The following is a 23,102-nucleotide window of genomic DNA, read 5'->3' on the forward strand; positions in this document are numbered from 1 at the left end:
GGGGACCGCAGCCACATACGGACTCCGCGTCATCCAACAACGGCCCGTCCACACGCAAAACATTTGTCTACAAACACATGGCGAGCTTCCCATACCAAATCTTGTCTATAATTGTCGCTACACTTTACACTATATTTATCTATACAACGCTGCGCTTTGTGTGCCGAAAAACCTGGCATGTACTTCGCAAACAGCAGTCGCATTAGCTCAACGATTATGTGCCAGGTGGCAAAAACCTTATGACTATCTGCCCACGCGAGAACCCTACACCGCGCACCCAACTGAGTCATGCGGCGGCACGCCCCGGGCCGCCACGTGTGGCGGCTGCCCCAAGCTGTCTCACCTTGCAGCCGGTCATCATCATGTCGGGCGAGACGAGCAGCTGCGGGTCCAGCAGGCGCTCCATCAGCAGGCGCACCACGCGCAGGCCGACGTCGCGGCTGACGGTTGGCGCTGGCTCGGGCTGGCCGGCGCCGCCGCCGGCGCCGCCACCGCCGCCGCCACCGCCGCCAGGCGCCGCGCCGCCCGCCTCCCGCCGGCCGTCGGAGGAGGGGCCCGCCTGCTGGCCGAGGTGGGAGTCAGACGGACACACGCACATCGGCGCTGGGGAGCGGGCACCGGTTCACGCCCACACGCACCGGCCGGCGCGACAGGACGCGACGGTGCTGCACCGCTCGGCTCGGTCGCGTCACTCCGCGGCGACCACGCGGACACGGCGACGTCGCGCTCAAATCAGCTGATGTTGGCTTCTCTCATCGTCGCAGGCCACAATGCTCTCAGTGACCGTTGTTCACCGACTAACAGAGCACGCGCGCGGAATTTCGACCGTTCCGAGACACGCTCGTCTTCTCAAGCGATGACGCGTCGACGCGGCGGTAACCATGCTTAGCAGGGGGTGGGGTGGGGGGGGGGGGGGGGGGGCATGGACGGGCTCCACTGCGGCGCAGAGCCGAGCGGCCAACAGCGTGACGTAACAATCGGCACAACGCGCCAACAGCTCACCCTGGGCGAGATAATCAGACAACCAGCAAAGATGTGTGTGGGACTCACTGAGCGATATGGCCGCGTTTAGCACGAGCGGTATGCATGACGTTAATTCCGCTCAAATCACAAGCAAGAAGCTGTGCAGAACACGGAGCATGACGGAGCAACAATGCGTGTGTGTGCGAGTCCATGAACGCCGCTGCATACCTTGACGTATTTGAATTGTTTCTTTTTGATGAGGTCGGACTTGGGCGTGCTGTGCACGAGGAAGCCGATCAGGTTGCTGCTCGCCAGGCTCTGCTGAGGACAGGGAGCAGGATACTCAGCGGCGAGATGTCACTGATTATCTTGTAGCAGCCCGAAACTTACATTAATAGTTGAAACCTGCACGACGGAACAAATCGCATTGTACAAGATCTGCGACCGCCTTGCGACATTATGCCAGGATACGACCCCCTGGTGCTTGATTTAAGCCACGTTAAGTCTGGGGACATTGACATGTCACATGAAAACATGACATGCAGTTGGTGCGGTCCGGTGTCCCGACACAACACGACCGGCTGAACGGCACCGCAGTGGCGCCTCCCGCCGAAACCTCAGCCATCCCGCGCTCCGTCCCACCTTCGCCATGGTGAGCTTCTTGACGTTGAGCAGCTCGTCGATCTGCTTGTGGTTCTTGAGTCGGGTGAGCAGGCGGCGCCGGTAGCCCTTGTATCCGCGGCCGGACGCCGCCGCGCCGCCTGAGCGCAGCAGCGACCGCTCGCCGGCCAGGAAGCGCCAGCGGCCTGTCGAGGAGCGCCGCACGGTCACGGCAGGACGGGCAGTCAGCGCTAGGGGGACCGCGCCCCGGCGCCGCGCGCTGCCGCCCCAGCGCCGCTCCTGAGCTGGGACGACCGCGAGCAAGGCCCCGACGCTGGTCACCGCCGGAGGTCACCGTGTCGATGAATCAACCGATCACTCACACACCCAATGTTTACCCGTGGGAACCTCAAGCACGGACCTCAGATGTGCCCACGCCATTCATCCGCGGTCGTCATTACTGCTGAAAGGGCCGTCGCTATAACGTACCGTTCCGCAGCTGTGCACCGACGCGGTCGCTGAATCAAATCCGTGGCCAGCCCGCCTCTGAGGTGACGGCGCTCCGGGGAGTATCCGTGTGCCCAACGGCGTACCAGGGGCGCTCGAGTCTCCCCCTTCCCCCCCCCCCCCCCCCGGCTGGCCTCACACGTGCAGCTCACCCGCGTCCTTGTTCTCCACCAGTCCCTCGATGAGCGTCGCCAGGTAGAGCAGCATCCACTCGACCAACGTGAGGTCGACCAGCTCGGCCGTCAGGTAGGGCGCAGAGCGCGGCCAGCAGCGCCTCCAGCAGGCAACGCGACAGCGCCGTGCCACGCGACATCGTCCGCTGGCCCAGGTACGTCAGCAGGATGAACAGCCTGGGGGCGACGCGGGCGCGCCGGCGTCAGCGGAGCGACGGTCAGGCCCAGCCGCGGACAGTGACGCCGTGACACACGCGGCGGGCTGAGGAGCGCGCGGCGACAGCGTGTCTCAGACTCGCACGGTTCAAGACCGTGAGACGTCAGGCGCCTGACGTAGAGCCGCGGAGCCACCGCGTCAGGCTGGCCGCTACCCCGCCCCGCCCCGCCCTGGCTCTCCGGCGGTCGGCCTCACCTCTGGCGGCTGAAGTCGCGGTCCTCGGTGTGCGTGAAGAGCCGACAGAAGGTGTCGGCCACCAGCTCGCCCCACCAGGGCTGCGGCGCGGCCGCCGCCAGCAGCAGCGCGCCGGTGGCCAGCTGGGCGCGCGGCCCGCCGTGCACGCACAGCTCGGAGAACACCAGCCGGCAGAGCGGCGGCGTGAGCGCCGGTAGCGGCGCCGCCGGCCGGCCGGCCGTCTCCGGCGCCAGCGCCAACAGCGCCTCCAGTAGGTGGTCGCAGACGCGGCGCAGCTGCGAGCTGCCGGCGGCGCGCAGCCCGGCGGCGGCCGACGCCGGCGGCAGGCGCGGCTGACAGTAGTGGCGCAGCCGGCGCAGCAGCGACAGCACCAGGCTCGCCTGCTGGTGCAGCGTGACGCACTCCTGCGGCGCGCGCAGGCGGCGACGGTCACCAAACGGCGAGAAATGCGAGGGGGGAGGGGAAACGAGCCCTCAGCAGAACGCGACGAACAGCCAGCCCAAAATATGCGACATGCGGTGGGAACGATACTGAGTACTGTATGATTATGATGAATAAATGACGCTTTAATTATAGCGGATGGCTAAATGAAGATTCAGAGCAAAAACAAGACATGACACAACATGACAAACGGACAAGGATCCCAAAATCGGCTGAAGTCATCAGGTTCCCCATTCTCGACCTGATCTCAAGCTCACGACCAGACGCGAGCGCCGCGTGCCGTGGAAGATCGGCGCTCCTCCTCGGCCCCTCACCTGGTAGGCGGCGGGCACCTTGTCGTCGGTGGCGGCGGCCGGCGGGGCAGCGGCCGCGTCGGCGGTGTCGGCCGGCGGCGGCAGCGCGGTCAGCAGGCGGCGCAGGCGCTCGCAGGCCAGGCTGTACTGGCAGTGCACCTCTTGGTGCAGCGTGGTCAGCAGGCCCAGCTCCGTCTGTCCGGCGGCCAGTAGACTGCGTCAGGCCCGCGCTCCGGCGCGCATCGCCGGCCAGACACGCCAGGCCGCACACCGGCCGCGGCCACGGCACGCAGCGACTGGCGCCGCGCCGCGCCGCGCCACACGTCAGGGCGTCGTCGGGTTGTGCTGACTGCGTAAAGGACAGACGCCGGCGAAGCTGACCCGCCTCGAACCGCATCCCCACCTTGAGGGACCCGCCCCGGCCACGACCAGGCAGCCCGGTCACGACCAGTTAGCCCAGCCACGTCCGTCGCTGCCGTTAGTCGGCCTCCCACGCCATCCAGCCCTCTCCGTGGCACCAACGATCTCCGCCGGCGGCCGAGCGCGCCGGCCTGGCCACGCCCGGTCAGCCGGACGCCGCCGCCACACGTACCTGCGCCTGGTCGCGGCGGATGACGCGCACTTTCTGCGCCGGGTCGGCCACTTCCCACGGCATCAGCACGGTGTGCCCGTAGAACCAGGCCATCGGGATGCGACAGCGCGTCGTCGTCATGCCGTAAGCGGCCGATCGTCGTGATCTGGCGGGGCGCGCCGCGCGTCACCGAGCGCTGCCAGCGCCGAGGCCGGCTCGAGGCGTCGGCAACACCGCCGACAGACCGCACGTGCGGGGCCATGCCACCCGCGCGGACGTGCTGCCGAGCCAGGGCGAAACCAGCGCACGGCCAGCTTTCCGCAGTGGAACACACGCGGTTTTCCGGGCCGTCCCATCGCAGCGTGGTAAGCCGCGTCAATCTTGCCACGTTCGTGGCGCGGCAAGCGTCACATCAAACAGCAGGTAACAGAACATCCCGCGTCTCGCTCAAGCGGCCATCACCCGTCGCTCCCCCTTTCCTCCTCCCCCCCCCCCCCCCCCTCTGACCACCAGCCGATCCGTCCGGTCGGCTATCTCGCCCCGCGCGGCGGCGGCGGCGGCGGCGGCGGCGGGGGCGCACCTTGAGGTAGCGACAGACGGGCGGCGGCTGCAGGCTGGTCATCACCAGCCGCCGGTAACCGATGTCGGAGGCCACCACCAGCCGCTGGCCGTCCGCCTCCTCGCGCTCCGTCCACACGTCCACGCTGAGCGACAGCAGATCCGCGCACGGCGGGATGATGATGTCTGGCGGCGAGCCGGCGGCGCCGTGTCAACGGGGCACGAGCGCGCTCGACGCAGCGACGGCCGCGGAGGGCGGCCGAGCGGGCCGCCCGGACACGCGCTCGCAGACGTGCCGAGGCTGATCGCGTCCAACTCACCCCGTCCCGCGCGCATGTCGCCGGGGAACCGGCCGGCGCGAGCAACACATCTCGGCGGCGGTCGCAGTAGGTCATGACACAACGCAGTACAGATCCCAGCGCACCAGCACTTCGCTGTCACCTCGTCGCACACTTCCTCTGGCTATCGCAACACACACGCCAGCTGGCGCCCGCCGGCGCGACGCCGACGGGGCCGAGCCCGGCGGCGGCCCCTCACCGGTCAGCAGGATCGGCGCGCCGAAGTCGATGACGACGAAGCGACGGGCGCCGCTGTGCATGCGGTCGATGACGAGAACGTGGTGGGCGGGCGGTGCCAGCAGGTGGTGCCACGGCGACAGCAGCACCGACAGCATCGGGTCCTGGCGGCGGCACGGACGGCGGCGCCGTCGGCTCACGGTCGCGGACACAGGCGCCACGGCGCAGGACGGAGCGGCGGCCAGCGCCAGCTCGCGTGCGGCGCCAACTTCGAAACGGTACGACGCCACGGGCACCAGCGCGGCACACCGTCGCCGCGCAACACAACTGTGCACAACGTATTCCTGATCGCCATACCAGCCAGTCCGCACAAGCCCCCAACTCTCCCAGCCGAGGACCAGGCCGGACCCGGCTTCAGCCACCGGTCCGCCCCGCCCCCACTGACCGTCAGCTGATGTACGGGGTCGGCAGGCGGCGGTGGTGGCGGCGGCGGTCCGGCCGGCGCTGGGGGCGGCGGCGGCGGCGGCATCGAGTCCTCCAGCTGCTCCGAGAGCCGCTTGGCACCGGCCACCTCCTGGCTGACGTGCTGCAGGATGTCGAGCAGGTGGCCGTTCTCCTGGTCCGGCTTCTGCGTCATCAGCGCCTTCAGCTCGGCCGCCTTCTTCTCCACGTCGGCGATGGCCTCCTCCAGCTGGCCGCAGGACACGGGACCTCAGGCGCGCCCACACGCACACGCACCTCATCGCCGCGCGGCACACAAACACGTCCAGCCCGCTCCGCCGTCCTCCGGCGCAACGACGTCCAGCACACATTCCCATCACCACTCAACAGATGTAGTGTGATCGTCGTCTCCTAGGCATATGCGACACAAGGCGGCCGCATACGCCGGCATTAATGTGTGCGTGCGTAACGAACCGTAGCGCGTTTCTGGCGGCGGGAGTGCCCGTTCCTAGATACCTGAGGCTCCTGCGTAACCGGCACACGTTGCCGTTTCCATCGACAGCGCGCACCGCAGCGTCTGTCCGCATCACCGCACGGTTCCTCACAAGCCCGCTCTCCTGGCGCGGCGCCGCGTCAGCGCCCGCGCCCGCGCCGCCACCGGCGACCAACCTTAGCTGTGCTAAGGCCGTCCCGCTGGCCGGCCAGCTGCTGGCCGGCGCCGAACAGGCGGGCGGCGCCGGGGCCGGCCTGCCACTCGAGCCGCGTGCAGTCGGAGGTGGCGTGGCACGTGTAGTGCAGCGGCTCCACCTCGATCAGGCCGCGCAGCTGCTCGTCGCTGGCCAGCGCCGACCACACGCCCGCTCTGCAGGGACGGGACAGGGTCAGGGCATACCACTGGGCACCGGCGAGGTCACCACACGCCCGGGTCGCGGGCAGGCACGAGGCCACGTCACGCGTCAAGTCAGAAACACACAGTCCGGGCCACATCCTCAGCAGGGTGGAACCATCACCGTCCTGCACACAGCGCACACGGGCGGCGCCAGCGCAGCGTCCGACCCGCGCCCCGAAGCGGGCCCCGCGGCGACGCCTGACCTGCCGGCGGCCGGCGCTCCGAGCAGGTCGCGCAAGTCAGGCTCGGTCTGGCCGTTGGGGTCGGCCGGGCCCTCGCTCCAGACGGGCGGCTCCACGTCGAACAGCTCCTCCTCCAGCGGTGTGCCGTGCAGGCCGTATCTGCAGCGCCGTCACGGCCGGGTCACGACAGCGGTCACACGCAGGTGCAGACGGAGGTCAGCCACACCCACCGCGGGTCACGACAGCGGCCACACGCAGGTGCAGACGGAGGTCAGCCACACCCACCGCCGGGTCACGACAGCATCCACACGCAGGTCAAGACGGACGTCAGGCGGTGGTCAGGTACGCGCAGGTCCGAACAGAGGCCAGTCACACCCGCTGCCGGGCGCGCCGCCTTCACAGCGGCTGACACGCGGCCCCGCCGGCTACACTGGCATCGGATCACGTACGGGTCCGCGCGGGAGAGGCCCGTGAGCGGCTCACCGCACCTCTCTTAGCACGAATGCACGGCCCACTCGACCTCACTACGCCAGCGGCAGGCCGTCAGTGCCGCCGGCCGACCGCACCGACCGGCTCTGCGCCGACTCGTCACCAGCCCTGCCGCAGCCGGCCCACACCATCCGCCGGCGCCGCGGACGTGACCGGCGTGGAGCACGCGCCGCCGCCATCGTCGGCCCAGCGTCGCCACCCCCGACGACCTCAACGGACCGGCTCGGCACGCGTCCAGGCTGCCGTCGGCCGGGCGCCGGACGCGTCCAGGCGGCTCACCTGGTCTTCAGCAGGTCGTGCAGCGGGTCCACCCGGGCTCCCAGCTGGCGCGTCACCTGCCGGTCGAGCGCGTGTCGACGGTCAGGTGGCGGCCGGCGCGACGTGAGCCAGACGAGAGATGGAGGCCGATGCCCGCCACCAGTCACACTCACCGCGCAGTTGGACGCAGAGTACGACCAAAACGCAGCATGCAATATTCACGACATTCATACACATGCTCACATTGTACGTGCTTCAATCCAAGAAACATATTGCGCACACGAAGCTCCATTGTCCGAGCCGACTGCTGGTAATATCCCATTTTCACCGCACTACGCGATATCATTACCCGGAAAAGCCGAGCGCTGGGCTCTGGCCACTCCGAGCCGATACCCAATCCCGTGTCCACCCAGCCGCAATCCTCGCCCGCCCACGTGACCGCACACACGCGACCTTTGGCGGGCCTGACACCAGCTCCAGCGGGACCGACTGAGGGGTCGGGGAGCGCAAAGCGCATGGAGCAACATCCTGCCATCTCCAGATACACGTAACGCGACCCTGTACATATACGCTGTATAATATGCTGAGAGACCCCGAGTCTGCCACGTGCCTGCCGCTTCAGACTCGGTACGACTCGGACCTCCTCTGCACCGCCCGGACTCGGACGGCGCCGGCCTGTCCGCCCGGACCCCTTCACCGACCTGCGCCAGGAGCGTCATGAGCGCGCCGGCGGCCGCGTGCGGCGTCAGGCAGCGCGTGTGGTTCAGCAGCACGAAGAACCAGGAGAGCGCGCCCGGCGACTGGAAGTCGGGCGCGCGCGGCACGTGGCTGACGAGCGTGTCGCAGAGGGCGCGCCCGAAGGCGGGGCCGCGGCTCGCCCTGCGGGCAGACGCGCGGCCGTCAGCGCCGGCGGCCGGTCACGGTGTCACGCTCAGGCGGCTGGGCGCAGTTGGCCGCGAGGCGGTGTCTATCAGTGACGTCAGAGGCACCGGGACAAGGTGGCGCAGCCGTCTAGAGCGAGCATCCGCTCGCTCGCGCACTACTGAACGAGCACGACAGTCCACGGCGGAGCGCTGGTCCAGGCCGCGCTGCCACGGAGCGACCAACCCTAAGGGGGCGTTTCCGGCCCGGCGTGACCCAGTCGACCCAGCTGTGACCTGTAGGGTGACGGGTCGCCCGGCGCCGACCGGGCCCGGACCGACCACTCACTCGATGCACATGACGATGAGGCGGGAGCACTTGTGGGCGGCGGGGCGCGAGCCGTACAGGAAGCAGGCGGCCACCAGGTCGTCCAGCCGCGCCTGCACTAGGCTGATGAACGGCCGCGTGCTGGCCGCCGACGAGTCTGCGGCGCCGGGTCGGGTCGGGTCAGGTCAGGTCAGGTTACGGACCACACGCCCGCCACGCAACAAACACGCCCCACGGGCCAGCATCAGTCACAGCGTGCTGTGTCATTGGGGCTTTACGACGCACTCAGCTGCTGAGGCTATATGGCGTCGCCTGCCTCTCACCCTGGCAGGAAGGGCGGGCACCGCGGGGAATCGAACAGCATCAGTCACAGCATTCCACACCAACACCTGCTTCATCTACCTCTGGTCTCCGTTCCCTCCCGCTGCATGGTGTCCGTTCTCGGCCCGCGGCGGGCCTCTGAGGTCGGCCTCTGAGGTCTGCCGTCGCCGCGCACTCTCCCAGCCCGCCCACTCACTGTGCATGAGCCGCAGGGCAGCCACCCAGAGCAGGATGTCGAGCGAGATGTTCTGGCAAAAGAGCGGGTCGTCCAGCTCGGCCTGGCGGCAGGCGGCCGCCAGCAGACTCTCGTGGTACCGGCTCTGCTCCAGCATGGCCGTGCGCTGCAGTCTGGGGCGGCAGCGACGCACGGTGACCGATCACACGCGGCGGTCAGAGGTCAAAGGTCAAAGGTCAAAGGTCAGAGGTCAGGGGTCAAAGGCTCCGGCTCCGGCTTAGCTGGTGAACTCGGCTAATCGCTGCCTTGGAGGCTATAACCACAGCGGAGACGCATGGCGGAACGAACAGCACACTGGGTAAGGCAGGGCGTTGTCATCCATCACGCTCATCTGGTAACGAGGTCACCGAAGCCTCCTGTCAACAGGTTTTCGGGATCGGACATGACGGCAATAATGACATAAACGACATAATTCTGACGACAATCGGATGGCATAAGGATCATTCATACGGATTATGTAAAACGGCTGTCAGTCCGCCTCGCTGAAATACATGCAGCACCTACTGCAAATTGTGGGATGCGCATGACATGCAAACAAAAATGTGATGACGGTGTGCTGATAGCTCAGAAAGGATTCCCTGCGAACAGCGTAGCCAGCATTCGGTCAGGAACGTCACACCAACACCCGGCGACGGTCAAGCCCGCCCCATCCCCCAGTTCCTCGCGAACCCAGCACGGTCTCTCCCCCGCCAGCCCGTCCACACGCCCGGCGGCGCGCGCGAGCGGCGGGCGACTGACCTCTGGTGGGGCAGGCAGGAGGTCTTGACGCGCCGGATGGTGACGCTGACCTCCTGGAAGCACTCGCAGCCGGTCAGGTGGTCAGCCTTGACGCCGGCCGCCGCCAGCTTGTCCACCGTCAGCGGCACCGAGCTGAACACCGCCTGCGGGCACGGCCGGCCGTGGACGCCCGGTCAGGGGCCGGGCAGCCGAGGGGACGCGCCGAGCCGGTCAGTCGACCAGGGCCCGGAACGACCTCCGACGACCTGATATCAAAGGCACGCGAGCCTAGCGAAAGTGACGGACACCAGCACACTGGAATTTAAATAATGCCGAGAAAGCAGTGCACATGACGGCAGTCGAGCTGCTTTTGCCGCTACGTGGGTTCTTCGCCCATTGAAACAACGCCAACCACCCGGTTTGCCAGGGTAGCAGAACACCGACGGCACCGAACCTCCACGCCGCCCACCCGACTCGCGGCCCCCGCCCGCGTGCCGGCCCCCGGCCAGCCGCCGCGGCGCGCGCGCATCGTCTCGCAGTGCGCTTACGCTCTGCAGGTCCGGCAGGAATGAGGCACCCGACGCGCCGTCGTCGTCGGACGCCGCGGGCTTGCTCTGCAACAGAGGACGGCGTGGTCGATAGGCGCGCACCGACCCGCAGCACGAACAACGCGTGGATGGGCCGTGAGCGGTACAGCACAACAGCTCACACCATGGTCACACTCTCAATCAGCCGCTGTTCATGTTCGATGTGCTACAACGGCCGTTTCACACATTTCAATGCTGTCCAAATGTTACACACATCACTATTTCAAGGGACATTGTCTGTGCGCGGCAGTCCGCGCGGGGCATCGACGCCTCGCGCTCGGCCGCAGCCGTGAAGCGCGCCCCCGGTCGCCCCCGTGCGGCACCGGGACGGCGTGGCGCTCACCTGGCCGGCCTGCGGGGCACACGTCAGCCTGATGCTGAAGGTGCGGTGGTGGGCGCGCAGCAGCTCGCTGGAGGTGAAGGTGGCCGTGCCGCCCTGGCCCGACATGTCCAGGCAGGAGCGCAGGTCCACCGGACCGCACAGCACCTCCGACTCGTCCGGCGCTGCCGACAGGCGGGCGCCGCTCAGGCCGGCACGGCGGCACGGCGGCCGGTCCGGCCGTCCGCGCCTGCAGACCGACTCAGACGCCCACAGTGCGGCCATGGGGATTGTTGTGCAAACTAGGAACACCGTCTAGCTTGGACCACGACCATGCATCTGACACCACTTCCCAGCATGTCTGCTTAATTGAATGAAATACCGCCCGGCGGCAATCTCCACATACCCGCGCCTCGCCACCCACCCAGGCATTGTTTGAAAGCCTGAGAGGTCCTACCACAAGCGCCTCACACAGGCAGCTGACAGCGCCAACAGCTGCCCGCAGCCGGTCCAACAAGCCGGCCACTTGACAATCCCACCGGCCGCGTCTGACGGCTGCGGTCTGACCTCGCCAGCGTCGCTCACCATGCACTGGCGGCGGGTCCGCCTCGGGCGCCGCCGCTGCCGCCGCTGCCGCCGCTGCCGCCGCTGCCGCCGCCGCCGCCGCCGCCGCCGCTGGGGGCCGGCCCGGCGGCCTCGGCAGCGCGCCGGAGCGCACCAGCGTCGCCTCCACCGGCGGCATCGAGGTGCAGAGCGGCTGCAGCGCGAACCGGAAGTCCACGTGCGCCACGGGCACCGAGCGCGGCAGCGTGATCTCGAACACGTGCTGCTTCCAGGCGGGCCTGTCGGCGGGGCCACGCGGCGAGGTCACCGGACGCGGGGGAAGGTGGGGGGGGGGGGGGGGGCGGGGGGGGGGGCGGGGGAGGAGGCGAGGCTCAAGCGCGACACGAGGACACATCACAGACGGCCGCTCGCTCGACCGTCACTAAACACGAGCACAACACCAGTCGCTGCACCAGCGCCACCCACGCCCCACCAACCGCGACACGGACAGACAGACAGCGGGCATCGCGGGAGAGCACCGCCGCTGCCAGTACACCGCCCACCCAGACAGCCCGCCTGCAGCCGGTTGCCGCGCGACCAGGCGCACGCCCGACCCCCAGCACGCGCGCGGCGAGCGGCGTACCCGTCGTTAAGCAGGCGCCAGGTGCGGGTGTGGTGCTTGTCGGACTGCAGGTGGCGCGGGTGGCGGCGCTGCTTCTGCGCCTGCTGGATCTCGGTCCAGCAGGGCGGTACCACGGCCGAGAAGAGCGGCGTCAGCGTCTCCAGCCGCGTCAGCTCGTGCGCCCGCTCCAGCGCAGCGGCCGACAGCGGCGGCTGCGTCACCAGCTCCACACAGGCTGCCGGCGCCGGGCCACGGTCAGCGCGCAGCTCAGCGGCCGTCGAGACGGGGCCGTCCGTACAGGCACTACCCATGGGAGCCATGTGTCTGGGCTTCGGCACTAGTGCGAAGACCATTAAGCGTCAGGAACAAACGGAGTGTCATGACGCCGCGTTTGGAACCGACGCAGCCACAGATGGCATGACAATCGCACAGCAAGATCCGTTTAAATGCCTCGCAAGATCCCTTTAAATGTCCCACCGATTGACATTGATAAAGGAAAACACAAAAGCCAAAGCCGAGTCGAGCCGCTGAAGGAGTGGAAACATCATTACCACCCAATGGCAGCATACAACGTGAACTAAGATGTCTCGATCACCAGCCATGGTCCGTGACCATCCACCCACAGCCGAGCCGCCGCGCCGGCCGTGCCGCAGGCCGGCGGCCTGGCGCGCGTCGAGGGCGCGCGTCGGGCACTCACGGGCTTCAGCGTTGCTCTGCCGGCTGGCTGCCGGCCGGCCGAGCGGGCCGGGCGGGCCGTCGGCGGCGTCCACCTCGTCCGGGTCGGCCCGGCCCAGCGGCAGGAAGGTCAGCTCGCCCGCCTCCGTGCACGCGATCAGACATTCCAGACCTGCCGGCGGGCACGGCAGAGGCTGGACGTCCGCTGACAGACCGCAGACAACGCCGGCGTGTCCGCAGCCAGACACCACGGACCGGCGGACACACGTCACAAACTGCAGACGTGACAGTCACGTGGCCTGCTGGCTGATGTCCCACCGACCGTTCTCGCGAGGCGACAGACCTGCTGACCAACCCGGTGACGCTCCGCCACAGGATCACCAGCTGCGGCCGGACCTGGCGCCGGCCCACCGCCGTCGCAGCAGCCCAGCCCACGCCCCGCCGAGCGCCGGCCGCCACTCACTGTTGCAGAAGCAGCAGGCGAAGCAGCCGGAGCCGGCGGGCAGCAGCACGGTTAGCGTCTCTAGCGTGACGGCGCTCAGCAGCTGGAGCTCGCCGCTGCTCAGCAGCACGGCCAGCTGGCCCTCCTGCCGCTCGGACGGCTCCTCCTCCGGACTGGCGCACACCTGGCGGCGGCGGCGGCTGGGTGTCAAGCCGCCACTCCAATACAACTCCAACTCAAACTCCAAGTCTGCCAGCACCGGGAAGCGGTGCTGGCAGACTGGGCTCTTACATATGCCGTGCGCCAGAAAACAACCAGCACGTGCAAAAAGCTGAGCGAGACACACGCGGTAAGGTCAGACCAAACAAGCGGAGAGCGTTCCTGACCTCCACTTGCAACTCCCCATCCTCCAGCACAACCTGGGGCACCAGCTACAGTGCAGACCAGAGGGGCTCAATCCGCGGGCGCCAGCATGGGACGGCGGTCCAGCCTGCACCTCACCTCGGTCGGTATGACTGTGATGGCGGTGGGGCGCGGCTGGGCGGGCCCGTACTGGCGCTGCACGGTCGGCACCGGCCGCAGCGCGACGGCGGCGCCGCTCGTCTCCAGGTCGTAAACGAGCAGCGCGCCGCCGCCGCCCACCACGTCCGGCTGGCCGGGCTCGGGCGCCGCCAGCACCAGCAACTGCGCGCCGTCGGCCGACGGCAGCAGCGTCGTTACGGCCAGGCCGGCCGCCACCACCGGCTGCGGCAGGCCGACGCACTGCAGCAGGCTGGGCTCGGCCGGCCGCGCCGGCGGCTCGGCCGGCGGCGGCGGCGGCGGCGGCGCGCCGGCGGGCGGCGCCGCCGACGGCGACTCGGGCCCGGTCGGCAACGCCGCCAGCTCGTCCTTGTTCATGAGGAACTTCATCAGCGTGTCGGAGAACTCGGCGTCCTTGTCGGCGGCCGGCGGCGCGGCGTCGGCAGGCGCGGCGGCCGGCGGCGCGCTCATCTTCTTGGTGTGGCCGCTGCCCGAATGGGTGAAGACGGTGGTGTCGGCAGGCCGGGCGGCGCTGGACGGCGCCACCTGCCGGGACGGGGGGTGGCCGGGTCAGACGACACCACAGTAACACGGGGCAGGGCCGGCGCGCAAGTGGGCAGTGGGCAGAACACCGAGTCTTCTGTGCGTAACCATCGCCAGGAAGACCTACAACAGTACTCACGCGCCATGGTGAAGACACATTCCGTGACGACCACAGGCCAAGAACAAGCTGCACGCAAGTCGACGCCACGTTTGTAATCTCCACACATTCTGCGTTCGTCTCCGTAGCGCGGTTTGAGCGCCTGAGGTCTGCGCCCTGGGGAGCCGCTGCCGCGGGCAGCTGACCTGCTGTTTTATGTCGTAGACGAGAAGGAAGGGCTGCACGCGCTCGTCCTCCGTCAGCCCCATGCTCTCGTTGTTGATCTCCATGATGTCAAGTGGATTGCTAGCGCCAGGCGACACGCTCTGAAAACGCCGGGCGGGTCAGTGCGATCGAAACAAGCACGAATTACGACGAAAGCAGGAGCTGATGAAACTCGGCGCCGCGCCACTCTCGCGGCCGCTCAACAAAAAAAAAACGCTTGTGGAATGCTTTAACTGAAATACCCGTTCCGCTAGTAAGCGAACCAGTATGAATGAGACACAAAACACAAGCGACATCTATACCACACGAACCATTCATTCAGCAGAGAATGAGGACGTCAGCAGGTCATCCCCAGCTGGACTCCTGCCGTCACATCCCGCGCGTGCTCCACGCCCCCTTCGGCGTCCCTCTGGCGGACGCCTAGTCGGGCCACGCACCTGGTTGGCCACGTTCATGGCCTGCTCGTGCGAGGAGGGGCGCCTCCGCAGCCGTACGCCGGCCACCAGACAGGGCCGGGCCGGTGGCGGCGCGCCGGGACTCGGCTCGCCAGGCGGCGCCAGCAGGCAGAGCGCGCCCACCGCCACCTCGGCCGGCTCCGGGCCCGCCTCCGACAGAAGCTCGTCTGGCAGAGAGGCAAGGGGGGTGGTCACCACGGGTGCAGGGGAGCGGGACTGCCGCCGCCGCCGCCGCCGTCGAGCGCCGGCGGCGGGGCGACGCGGCGGTGACGGACGGACCGTCCATTCGATAGTGCACACAGACCGCGCGAGAACGACACACTTCCTGGGCTGTTGGACTGAACCAGCGCCGACACGGCGTCTCCCACGAGTCACCGTCGCCCAGAGTCCGCCCCGTCCGGCCCCGGCGCCGCCTCCCGGGCCGCCACTGACCCATGTTCTCCAGCGGGATCTCGACGCCGCCCGTGCCGTCCAGGCTGTACTGGGCGCAGTAGAGGCTCTGGCCCAGGATCAGCGGGTGGGACGGGTCGATGCGGAACGCCAGCTCCCGCTGTGGACGGCGGCGGCGAGCGTTAATGCCGCCTGTCAGACGGAGCGCTGCACACGGCAGCTCGACTCGGTGTCCAGCTGAGCCGGGCGGCTATCAGCCCAGCGCGCCCATACACATTGCACGGTTCAGCTGTTGCAGTCCGCCCCTATTAGGGGCTTTCTGTGTAACACACCACTTTACAAAACTTTACCGGAACAAATCACGAACCCATCAAAATCGAACGGTGTGCAACAGCTGATGTCACTGATAACGGGCAACGAAATCGGCCGGCAGGCAGCAGAAGTCTCGAGTAAACAGGCCGACATTGCCTGACCCCTGACCTCGGACGACACGCCACCGGCCGGACACATTGCGCGACAATTACGGGGTCCAACAGTGCGCACCGAAACCGTCCCAACAGCTCAGCCGCCGACACGGCCCGGCCGATCCGCGCCGACCGAGCAGTGGTCGAGCATTGGTCGAGCGGCGGCCGGGCGCTGGGCGTACCGTAAGTGTGGCGGCCGCGCTCCAGACCACCAGATGGCCGCGCCGGGTGCCCGTGGCGGCCAGGTGGGCGCACGAGGAGGCCGCCAGCAGCGTCGCCTCCTCGCCGTGCTCGGCGCCGTGTGCCTGCGCCGGCTCCGTGCTCTCCGTCACCGACAGCGTCACGTTCTCCGTGTGCTCCCCCTGCCGGCGTCGGCAGCGCGCGGCCAGTCAGTCGCCGACGCGCGGCGTCAGGGTCGCCGCGGCAGCAGGCCAGGCCGGCAGCAGGCAAGCAACGAATACGTTCCATTCAGGTGTAACGACCATCGCATTCATGGTGGCATCCGCCACCTGCGAGTGAGGCGGCCACACACAAGGCGCCCCAGGTCTGACGCTGGCCGCCGAGCCCAGACGGCCACATTACTGACACGGGCCTTCTCACAGGCTGCGGCCCAAGCTCGCCGCACGGCTGACGCCAGCCAGCGGGCGAGGACAGGGCGGGCCGGGGCGGGGCGGCGCACCTTGACGAACGGGCAGGAGGGCGAGTGCCGCTCGTGCTCCGACCACGGCTCGTCGGTGGGCTCCCAGCAGACCAGACACGCCGTGCACGTGAAGCACATGGCCATGTCGTCGCCCGACTGGTTGGGCTGGTGGTAGAAGCCGGCCTGCGCCATCTGTTCGGGCAGCGCCCACCTGCCGGCAGGGACGGCGCCCGAAGTCAGCCAGGGCGCGGCGCTCCCGGGCCGCCAGCCTGCCGCCGGAGCCAGGCCACCACACGAGAGAGTATCACATGTCACACGGGGTCAATATATCCCAACACAAGTGCGGCTTTGTTCGGGCGCTCGCTGCTGCGTGAGGGACCGCGAGCACTCCGTTTGACGCTGACGCTCACAAACAAAGCCTTTCCGTGAGTAGAAGTTGCGAAGCAACGTGAAACCAGAGTCAATACCACCAAGCGTCTCTCAAGGCTCCCTCTCCATCCCCCCTCCCTCTCCTCCACGCGTCACCCGCAAACCGACTGGACTGTCAACCCAAGCCCAGCTCCACAGGTCCCAGACAGTGGTCCCGCACCCCACCTCCCGCCTCGTCCCTGTCCCTGTCCCTGTCCGCGCCCGCGCCCGCTCCTAGTCACTGACTTGTAGTGCATGTGCGGCCACCGGCTGAAGGTCTGGCGCCGCGCCGCCTCGCTGAACATGCGGCGCCGGTCGGGCACGGCGGCGCCGGGCGCGCCGGGCGCCGTCGGGTCGGCGCCCGGCGCCAGCGTCAGGTGGAGCCGCTCCACGGCGGCGGCCGCGTGCGAGACGGCCGGGATGTGACGGCCGACGCGCAGCAGCTCGGCCAGCAGCGCAGAGAACACGACGCGCAGTACGCCCAGCGGCAGCTCCAGACACACCGTGCTCCACTGGAACACACCGGAGACGGCCCATTGAGCGTGGGAGCGCAACGCCGTGGACACAGCGTGAGAGCCCTGAGCACATAGCGCAGATCTTCATCATCACACCCTCAGACACGCCACCAACCGCTGGAATATGGGAGCATCGGGCGTCGGGCGACAACACCGTCTACACAAGTAGACGGGCCTTAATCATCAGATCCCTTTATGGACGCGCCGTGCGCCTCCGGGATCCGGGTACTAAGTGGCCGGCAGCACCAGCCCAAGCCCGCCGGCAAAGTCCCGTGCGCGGGGCGACGCCGGACATTCAAAAGGTCACGGAAGGCAACAGCGCAACACACTGAGACCGACCCGGCAGCCCGCAGTCGCGGCAGACCAGCGTGGCACAGAGCCAAACGCGGCCACCACAACATGGGATCACATGTCGTCATCTAAGCTGAACAACTGGGTACAGAGCCATTCCGCGTTGCCAGATGATGGCCTGCTGAGGCTCGGCGGTGCGCCTCACCTTCGCCGCCTTCAGGTTGTCGGCCATGCTGTCGGTGTTGTGGGCGTCGATCTTGGCGTGCAGCTGCTCCAGCACGGAGTAAACGATGTCGTCTTCATCGGCCGAGGCGTTGAGCACCGACATGTCCGTGTTGGAGAGCGCCTGCGCCAGCGGCACGGCCTGTCGACACCGGCGCGCGCCGGGCGTCACTAGTCAGATACATGTGGTCCTAGTACCCAGACAATTGCGCTCTTGGCACCCCAGACACCGGACACGTGCGGTGTCAGCATCCAAGACACTGGACACAGGCGGTCTCAGCATCCTAGACATAGGACAAATGCGGTCTCAGTACCCCAGACACTGGACACGTGCAGTCTTGGCACCCCAGACACTGGACACGTGCGACCTCAGTACCCCAGACACTGGACACGTGCGATCCCAGCATCCTAGACACTGGACACGTGCGGTCTCAGCACCCAGACGCTGGACACGTGCGATCCCAGCATCCTAGACACTGGACACATGCGATCCCAGCACCCAGACACTGGACACGTGCGACCTCAGCATCCTAGACACTGGACACGTGCGGTCTCAGTTCCCACGTATTTCCCCTCCCCCCTTACAATCCAACTCTACCCTCCACATGAAGATGTCCTACGGCTGACAATTTGCGGCTGTCTTTTCCGTGACCAGCTTTTATTATTACGTCTTCTTCACCTCTATCGTCATCAACGCGCCACCTTCCCAACCTAAAGGCCCGTCATTCACAACCTCAGGTGGCTCCACGGTCCCTTCAAACACAAATATTATGACGCATGTAACTAGTGCGGCCGTGGACGTCACAATTCGCCATGACAACGGCGGCGGGTAACCAACACACGCGGGCGTGTCGCGCCCCCAGGTACAGGACAGCATCGGCTGAATCATGCGATCTTCGCGTGTGTGATGTCGTTAGACAGCGACCCCGTGCGTCAAGGTGATACCACCAGACTGAGCTTCAGGACAATCAATATAGGGGTGCGTCGAGGCGGTACGCACTGGCGAAGTCTCTCCGCCACGCACCGAGGCTGGTACACGCTGAGCGCCCCACCGTCCCCGAACCCGGACCTAGTAAAGACATAATCCGACAAACTGCCGCGAAGGGACGCATCTTGAACATGCCGTCACGCACCCGCCGCCGCCCTCAACGGCCAACACCAAGCAGCGCGCGACAAAAGAGCGCAGCAGTGATCACCGGCGAGCTCCGCGCGAGCCATCCCCACGCGGATGAGACGGGCGGCGCCATTGGACGCGCCAACTGTCGCGCACCGACCGCCTCGCGGGCGGGCGCGCAGTGGCCCTGATCGAAGTGTGACAACACTGGCGCGATAAAAACTCGCCATTGCAAAACCTGGCGCGCATGTGGCGGCAGCGTGTGTCCAACTGTCCACAGCGGGAAATCAATGGCCGCTGACCAACGCCCATAATCGGGATTGCACACTCCGACACTGAGGCTCCAGGGGAGCCTCAGTTCACACCGCGCTCCGAGCATCCAATGCACTCCAGTCTCGACCGGGGGGGGGGGGGGGGGGGCAGTCGGACCGGCCGGACCTCCCCCAGCCAGGAGGAGGGGAGGGGTACGTCCGGCCTTCTCCCCTGGGCTCGCATTTTTCTGTTGGTGTCAGACAGCTCCTGACAGAACGTTAAAACAATCGCGATGCACTCTCACTGAGCCTCCCCCAGATGACAATCCTGGTTATGCCCATTTCAACCGGTGCATCTGTACGGACTCCAAGTGCCGGATGTAACCCTGCCTATTTCCGTCACAATTGATGACGTAACATATCCCGGACGTAACGACGGCATTGCCGGGAAAAGCCACAAGAGTCACGTGGGCCGCTCTAATCTAGGTTTCCCAGCAGATCTTGATACAGGGCAAATTTTCCGAGCAATCTGCCAAAATGCTCTGACAGACTGAGCGCCTTACATCCTGATTTGACCTCCAAGGTGCTTTTAATGATGACAGGGAATTGGGTGCCGAACAGGAGCTGTTGTCACATCCATTCCGCATGTGTTACGCATGTTTCTATGTCACATGTCGGACATTGCCTCCAAGAAAACATACGCAGGCCGAGTTCTTAAAACTTCTTCAAACAGGCCCGGAGACAAGTCTTCAAGCAAAGTGCACCATGCAAAGCATGCATGTGCCTCTCCCGTGATCCTGCAGACACGGGCTGGTTCACAGGAGGTATGTGAAAAATGCGTCGCAAACACCGACCTACTGACAGCTTAGGGCAACACGGCTACAATTTGAGGGGAATTGGCGGAACAGCCGACGTTAGCCTTCGTTGTTGTTTTTTTTTTCTTTTCTCCGCTCAATGGCATGGCGACACTGGTCGCTAGGCGACGCTAGGTGATTGACGGACATGGTGACAACGTCGCACATCTCTCCGGACGAGTGGCCGCCCACCTGGGGCGAAGCGCGTGCGCAGTTGTGAACATCTGGGAGACTGTGTCAGGGTCTGCATAGAGTGGGCTCCGCTCAGACCATTGGGCGTACGACGTGTCAATTTTGAGTCAAGCTATAAAGGATTAACGCGACTAGGTCGCATTGCTGAACAAGGAGGGGAAGTTCACTACATACGTGACCACGTTCCTGAAAGTCCTGTCGCATGTTCCATCACTCAGGGGCTTTCTTCAACCGCATGCAAAATACTATCCGCATTACATGCAGTGTGCTAGCTTACAGACGTGGTAATCGGGTTACCGGCGGATATTTTGCCCGGCCGCAAACAGAACTCGATAGAAATAACCCAGACCACAACCAGTTTTCTAGACCCGGCCGTGTATCGCGCTGAGTCAGCGGACTGGCAGCACCAGCCCACTCCCTGCTCGCCACCGTCTCCACCGCCGGGATCGGGGGTGGAGACGGTGGTCCCACCCTGTCGCCCCCCGGAGGCGGCTCAGCGGAGGGCGAGCCTGCCGGCTGTGAGTCAGCGGCTAGACATAAGTCTGGAAGGAGGGGAGGGCGCCAACGATCGACGGTCGGTGCGAGGCACCGCGTCCCGCGCGGGCGCCCCCTGCCACCCCGACTTCCGGCCCATCCGACAGTGGCGGATACACCGCCAGAAAACGCTACGCAGCGCGCGCCGCATGGCACCGGCTTCACCGGCACTCCGGTGACGGGTTGACCTTGATTCCACTCACAGAGTGGAAAGATAAATTGCATGCGCGCCTTCTGGTACCAGTCTCATCCGCTCCTGTACACAGGCGGAACGACCTGTCTACTCACGTAACGGACAACGTAGCGTGCTTGTTTGAGAAAAGCATTATTCGCATCGTTTCACACCATCCTCAAGTTTCATACCACGTTCATCAAAGGCTTGAGGATCGTCAAGTACATCTGACCTATTTCATCGCTGTTTCACCGTCGCCGATGGTCACGCCTTTAAATCGCGATGAGATGGAACCGCTTTCGCTGGTCGTGCCACACGTTTTCCACAGAAATGATGACACCAAACCGAGCGCCAGGTTCACCCAGCTAGCAGCTTACACGCGCGTCACTGGCGTAAACCAAACCCGTCTCCGGGAGCGCGCGCACCTGGCCAACGCGGGCGCCACCTTCCGGGCGGCAGGCGCCCAGCCGGATCGGCGGGCAGCGCGCGCGCCCCGCACCCACCTCCGAGAGCGGGATGTCCAGCTTGACCACGCAGTCGGGCCGCGCCACCGGCGTCTGCAGGATCGAGTCCAGCAGCACGATGCCGCTGTGGTCCTTGCGCACGCCCACCGCATGGCCGTCGCAGAGCAGGAGTTTGTCGACGCCCGGCAGGTACGCGCCGAACAGCGGCCGGCCTGCGGCGGAGGTGGCGGTCAACGAGGCACCGGTTCGTCCCGGCCGGCCACTCAAACGCGGCGTGTGTGCGTGAGGCGTGCTCGTCAGGTGACACCTTCCCTCGTCGTGCTGCTGTGGGAGGCTGACACGAGTTGTGGTCATCCGGGGGCGCGGGCGAGCCGCCACAAGCGGGGGTGGTCTGCCACCAGCCAGCGCCGGGAAAACGGCCTCCTACTGGATGTTCTCCTCTCAGAAAATGCGCTGTCCACAGCCTTCCATCAGGTGTTCGTCCCATAAAAAACACTAATTTGAGAACTGCTCAATGACTCTAAATGACCGATGGTTGTGGTCAAAACCTGAATGACGTAAAGCGAAATTTGGTAGCTTTCGAGTGTTTCATGGTATGCTGTTTCACGTCTTCCGCACCCGCTCGGCGAGCTGTTTCGTTTCGCGTGCAGGACGCCAAACCAAACAAGCCACCCCGCTCGTTAGTGGCGCCAGCGGCGACCACCTGACACCAGACTGATACCCACCGGCCGCCGGGTGTAAGAAGCGCGGCAGCCCGTCTGAGTGTAACCTGGACGGGAAGGGGTTGGGGAGGGGGGAGGGACACCTATCTGGGCTCCCACTGGGGAGAGGACGAGACCTCGCTCCGTCCGTGACCCCCGTCACAGACGCCGCGCCACATGCCATCCGTCTGCCGCACGGCCGCCGTGCTGCCAGGAGTGCACTGAGTGGCATGGCTCTCCAGCAGTGCATGGTGCGGAGGCCATGTCCTGATGCACTGACAGTTCTTGACTTTTGTGAGTAAAAATTGTGCTTGCCACTGGCTCTTGAGCCAAGTGAAAACACTTCCAGAATTAGTCTGTGTGAGCATTTTCCAGCCTGCAAGGACAAGATGCATGCATGTGGATGATATAATTGTAAAATATTTGACATAATATCAGCATGTGGTTTTAAATAAAACCACAATTGAAAAACAAATGAATGGAAACAAAATCATAGCAACATAAACAGGAAAGATGTAAACAAAAACAGAAAATGATTAGCCAAAAAGTGATCTAAATGAGAAAGATGTAAATAAAAAATATTCAACCAAAAAGTGATTTGCATGCAGCTCTCCTTTCTGTAGTTTCTTTTTCAAACTGGGGTGAAATTTCACACCAAAAAGGATTGAGTGCAAAAACCCTTTACAGGACAAGCTTAAACAATGATATGGATGAAAATTAGAAATAGTCTGATGGAAACATCAAATGCTTTTATGAAAATAACCAACAGAGTTTACAGGACAATAATGCAAATACAAATGGAAGATTGGCAAAATACCATCATGATCAACAACACAATTTATTTCCACATCTAGCTAAAAGAAGCCTTGATGGAAGTGAAATAAAAATATGAGTGAAAAACCCCTCATGAAAAACCCTTCATTCATTTTTCACTCATTCAACTACTTTCCTATTGTAATGTTGTCATTATTGGTCTTCATCCTTCTATCTAACAGCAATGAAAGAACACAAAAAAAAGATAGGGAAGCCCCAAAATATATGGGACATCAGCCACCTAAAAGCTTGTAAACATGATGTGTTGAGAGATCAGTTTTCAGGTGCTTGTCTCAA

At 65.2% G+C, this 23,102-nt stretch overlaps 1 protein-coding gene across 1 annotated transcript in view; it reads right to left on the minus strand.

The window, feature by feature from the left end:
* Positions 1–23,102, minus strand: part of Bruce (BIR repeat containing ubiquitin-conjugating enzyme) — a 49,522-nt gene that overhangs the window by 24,289 nt on the left and 2,131 nt on the right. The window contains 36 exon segments of the mRNA XM_037217614.1: positions 344–463; positions 1,192–1,284; positions 1,606–1,692; positions 2,212–2,304; positions 2,336–2,420; positions 2,656–2,735; positions 3,411–3,584; positions 3,982–4,107; positions 4,109–4,126; positions 4,541–4,704; positions 5,056–5,197; positions 5,479–5,724; positions 6,144–6,336; positions 6,567–6,704; positions 7,314–7,369; positions 7,994–8,171; positions 8,502–8,637; positions 8,998–9,149; positions 9,775–9,917; positions 10,302–10,367; positions 10,684–10,844; positions 11,245–11,281; positions 11,366–11,501; positions 11,846–12,039; positions 12,610–12,671; positions 12,963–13,125; positions 13,443–13,499; positions 13,776–14,006; positions 14,307–14,426; positions 14,763–14,947; positions 15,213–15,330; positions 15,817–15,996; positions 16,314–16,485; positions 16,929–17,194; positions 17,694–17,852; positions 21,331–21,503. Coding sequence (XP_037073509.1) covers positions 344–463; positions 1,192–1,284; positions 1,606–1,692; positions 2,212–2,304; positions 2,336–2,420; positions 2,656–2,735; positions 3,411–3,584; positions 3,982–4,107; positions 4,109–4,126; positions 4,541–4,704; positions 5,056–5,197; positions 5,479–5,724; positions 6,144–6,336; positions 6,567–6,704; positions 7,314–7,369; positions 7,994–8,171; positions 8,502–8,637; positions 8,998–9,149; positions 9,775–9,917; positions 10,302–10,367; positions 10,684–10,844; positions 11,245–11,281; positions 11,366–11,501; positions 11,846–12,039; positions 12,610–12,671; positions 12,963–13,125; positions 13,443–13,499; positions 13,776–14,006; positions 14,307–14,426; positions 14,763–14,947; positions 15,213–15,330; positions 15,817–15,996; positions 16,314–16,485; positions 16,929–17,194; positions 17,694–17,852; positions 21,331–21,503 — 4,904 coding nt within the window.

This window comes from Pollicipes pollicipes, unplaced genomic scaffold (genome assembly GCF_011947565.3).
Source record: "Pollicipes pollicipes isolate AB1234 unplaced genomic scaffold, Ppol_2.1 Scaffold_4002;HRSCAF=4701_pilon_pilon_pilon, whole genome shotgun sequence".
NCBI lineage: Eukaryota > Metazoa > Arthropoda > Thecostraca > Pollicipedomorpha > Pollicipedidae > Pollicipes > Pollicipes pollicipes.